General features: G+C 38.3%; 1 protein-coding gene across 1 annotated transcript in view; it reads left to right on the top strand.

Annotated features, from left to right (window-relative positions):
- NOM1 (nucleolar protein with MIF4G domain 1) overlaps positions 1 to 3940 on the top strand; it is a 14270-nt gene extending 10330 nt beyond the window's left edge. The window contains exons 9-12 of the mRNA XM_035891407.1: positions 779 to 911; positions 1276 to 1407; positions 2123 to 2232; positions 3240 to 3940. Of these exons, the coding sequence (XP_035747300.1) occupies positions 779 to 911; positions 1276 to 1407; positions 2123 to 2232; positions 3240 to 3417 (553 nt within the window). The 3' untranslated portion in view covers positions 3418 to 3940. The remainder of the gene's footprint in view (positions 1 to 778; positions 912 to 1275; positions 1408 to 2122; positions 2233 to 3239) is intronic.
- Positions 3941 to 3957: the final 17 nt, after the last annotated feature.

Here is a 3957-nt window from a genome sequence, read left to right as displayed (position 1 = left end):
TTTTTTTTTTTTTTTTTTTTTTTTTAAGTGGTTTGAAATCACTGACTGCATCCTCTTAGGCTACTGTCAAACAATAATTAATTTCAACTACTATGTAGCATGGAATTGACCTAGAGATGAAAAGATTCATGTCACCAAGTAGGAAAAAAATCTTAATGTATTTCCTTATCTTTAGTAAGTACCACAAAAGTGAAGGACCCTTGACGTGTTTCTCTACGTAGGCTTATACTGATCCAAAGGCTGTTTTTTCTCCTATGGCCATAGGTACAAGTGTGAGAACCACAACAGGGTCCTACAGTTCTTGTTTCACTATTTAACCTTTGTATTGGTACACCGTGCAGCGGCGCTTGCTGCAGTACTACTGCTACATTCAAAGGCACAAGGCTCCATGATGACAGGGCCCTCTCCTCTGTTTTTTCTTCATGGAATGCTACAAACATGGAGCAGGCTACCTTTCTTTACCCAGAGAGTAATTATACTTGTATTGTTCCCCTTCTGTCTGCTGAGGTCTTGCTTTTGGAGCCACTCCTTTAACACCGGGAGTACCGGTAGCATTTCCATATTGCCATACCAGGATACTGATTTAGCCCACAGTCTTTAAGGGTTTGAGTCCATTCAGTATTTGAAAGACTTTGTAAGAACTTTTTAACGAGTAAAATTTCATGTGGTACTCAGAAGGTATTTTTAAGTATTGCTCTCAGATGTTGACTGTAGCTTTTACTTTGTGGCAGTAATTTTTTCCTTACTAAATGATTCTTGTTCTCATTCTAAATTTCAGGCTGGGACTGAAAGATCAGCAGGAGAGAGAAATTGTTCATGTTATCCTTTACTGCTGCTTACAGGAGAAGACATATAACCCCTTCTATGCATTTTTGGCTAACAAGTTTTGTGAATGTGAAAGACGATTTCAGGTGAAGAAAAATCTGTTTCTACTTTGTTTCAGTGTCATTACTGTAGTTAGGAAGAGAGTTATTAAATACCTGAGAATGGATGCATGCCTGTTAAGATCTTGATCCCGATGAAAAATTCTGCTGGTATAGGCTATGCATTCAGTCAGGTATACTCACGGTCAGACCTGAATAGGAAATAAAAACCTGCAGAAGGTTTGCTTTCATCTGTTTTACTCATTTTAAAAAGAATTGAACAGTCTCACCAAGCATCTCTGTTAATTAACAGGGGCTCATAAAGAATAGAAGGTCGAAAGGTTTTGTTACGTTGTTACTCATTTAAATGGGCACTTGATTTGTAGGATTTTTTTTTTCCTTTGACACCTAGATGACATTTCAATTTAGTATTTGGGACAAAATCAGAGACTTGGAAAACCTGTCAGCTGCTGCCATCTCCAACTTGGTTTCACTGTTGGCTCACTTATTAAGGACAAAATCATTGCCACTTTCAGTTCTCAAGGTTGGTGTGCTTTCTTTTCAGAGTACTTCTGGTTTTCCTTGCATTTGCTAGTTCTATGGAAAATGTATTTTCTCTGTTACCCAACTGGTACTTTAGCTGTTCGTGGTCATAAGCTACGACAAAACTTGTTCTAAAATTACCAAATTAATCCCACTGATTACAGTAATGCTGTCATTTGGGGGAAAGAGAACCTGTGGTGACCCAGACATACAGAAAGTCTACAATTCTAGATCTAGAGCAGTTTTAAGGTTATTTTCTTTAGAGAGTCCAAAGTTGGAACTGAGGCCCCTTCATTAACGGGCTTTGTCAGTGGATTCTGTGCTATGCTTTTTAGCTGATGTTGCTTTTTATTAGACCAGAAAGAAATCTACTGAGCACTTGGATTTCAGAATGGGGAGTCCATAGAATTTTATTAGAAAAATAATTGAAATGTGCTAAACAGGCAATTATATGGATTGTCCGAGCTACTTCTGAAGTATTTACCTCATTGAGAAATTAATCCAGTGTTCTGGTACTAGTAGACAGGTTATTTCTTAGAAACTTCTCTGCTTCCTTATTGATTGGCTTTTGGAGGCAATGTTCTCAGCTAATTCTTCTGTGTCAAACTTAAGGCTCAGTGTATATGGGAGGCCAGTTGGTGTGCTAAAAGCTGTTCATTTAGAAGCGAATTCAGCTGTTTGAAATACTTGTCTAATTCTCCCTTTCCCTTCACTAGGTAATTGAATTCAGTGAACTAGATAAACCCAAGGTCCGTTTCTTGCGACAAGTATTAAGCATGCTGTTAATCAAAACAGATGCTGAAGAACTTACTGACATTTTTGTGAGGTAAGTGATCAGAGAGCTCTCCAGGGAACCCTTGGTGGGTAGTAATTAAGAAGATAAGAAGTTTGCTTATTTTGTTTGGAATTACACAGTGCCTTTTCCAAAGATCAGCCATCCATCCCTTAAAAAGTAAGCTCTTCTGGGTGAGTGGGGGGGAAGCGTATCATTTGTGTGTTAGCACAGGCTCTGATACAGATACAGCTGTGAGAAGTGTTATGCAAAATAAGGCGTTCAGATATTCAGTGTATCATTTTGGTCATAGCATTTTCATGAGCAGAGCTCTCTTATTACCTGCTTTCCTTATTGCTTTACTGTCTGTGCAGTGGGAGTCACTCTCCCAGCAGCCTTTGCTAGAAGGTATCTTTAGTGTAAGAAGGAAAAATAAAGAAATACTAATGTGGGAAAGGTTTGGGGGACTCTTTTTAAATCAACATTGTCTGGAAAGTCTTGATTTTATATATGGGACGGAGTTGCCTGGAGAGGCTGGGAAATGGTCCTTGGAGATGCTTTAGGATTTGAGTGGGTAAGACTCTGAGCAACCTGACCATTCCTGGATGTTAGTCCGGCGTTAAACAGGAGGTCAGACCAGATGACCTGCCGACATCCTTTCTGACTTAAATTATTCTGTGATTTTGTTGTATTAAACTTGCAATGTCACATAAAATTAGAAAAAAATTAGGTGATGATGTTTCAACTGTTACGCTGCAACACAAGGAAGCTCAAATATGGTGGTTACCTTGTTTGTTGCTGTAATGTAATTGTTTACATAAAGCAAGTCTAAAGCTCCAATATTCCATTCTGTCATTGAGGATTAATTGTATGTTGAGTGTGTTTGGGCTGTTCGCCAACCCAATGTAGACTTGCTGGTAATGTGAAAGCCTCTTCAGAAAAGTTCCTTTCGTAGGTTGGATTTTTTTCTACGTCTCTATTTGAAGAAGGTAAAGAAAAAAACTAAGGAACTTCTGAAACAGTAGAAGAATAAATACTGGTTTTGATCTGTATCTTTACAGGATATCTGACAACCCCAAACTGGGAATGCTACGGGAAAGCTTGAAACTCTTCCTTACTCACTTCTTACTGAAAAATGTACAAGCCCAAAAAAGCGCCGAAGAAGCTAGCTTATTAAAAGAAAGAGTTGAACTAGCAACCAAGGCTTTGCAAGCCAAAGAATCCAAATTGAAGCTGTAGTTCTGTTTTTCTAATAAAACATACAGAAAAACTGAGTCTGCATGAAGATGCAAAGCTTTGTTAGTCTTTCAGACCCAAATAATTGAGAATGAGGAGAGCCATGGTACTCTGAAGGATTCATTTATTGATGTAAACAGTTACTTTGCTCTGCACACTACTTACAGGTTTAATTGAAGGTGATACAAGGCCTTTTTCAAGAAAGGGAAAATGTATTTTTTGTAATGTCCTTTTTTGGTAGGAGTGCTTCATGATGATGATTTGTGTCTGGAGAAAAGTATGGATTTCTCTTCTATGATACTCCCAGTCAGCAGGAGCGTTCTGCATTGCGTATTCTAACCTTTCATTTAAAATAAGAGCATCATACTGACCACCATAGGTTAAAGAAGCAGCCTTAACCAAAGGCTTTTCATAACTGATCATTGTACTTGCCTGAAGAAACAGGCCACTAGATGGCCCAAGTTCTGGTGAGTCAGTTGGGAAGAAATCAACTTTTTTTTTAAAAGGTTGAAGTTATCCGCTAATTCTGTGAATTGTTTACCT

Source organism: Egretta garzetta, unplaced genomic scaffold (assembly GCF_000687185.1).
Source record: "Egretta garzetta isolate BGI_Z169 unplaced genomic scaffold, ASM68718v1 scaffold633, whole genome shotgun sequence".
NCBI classification, from domain to species: Eukaryota; Metazoa; Chordata; class Aves; order Pelecaniformes; family Ardeidae; genus Egretta; species Egretta garzetta.
Note: the sequence above shows the minus strand (reverse complement) of the source record. Positions and strands in the feature narration are given on the sequence as shown.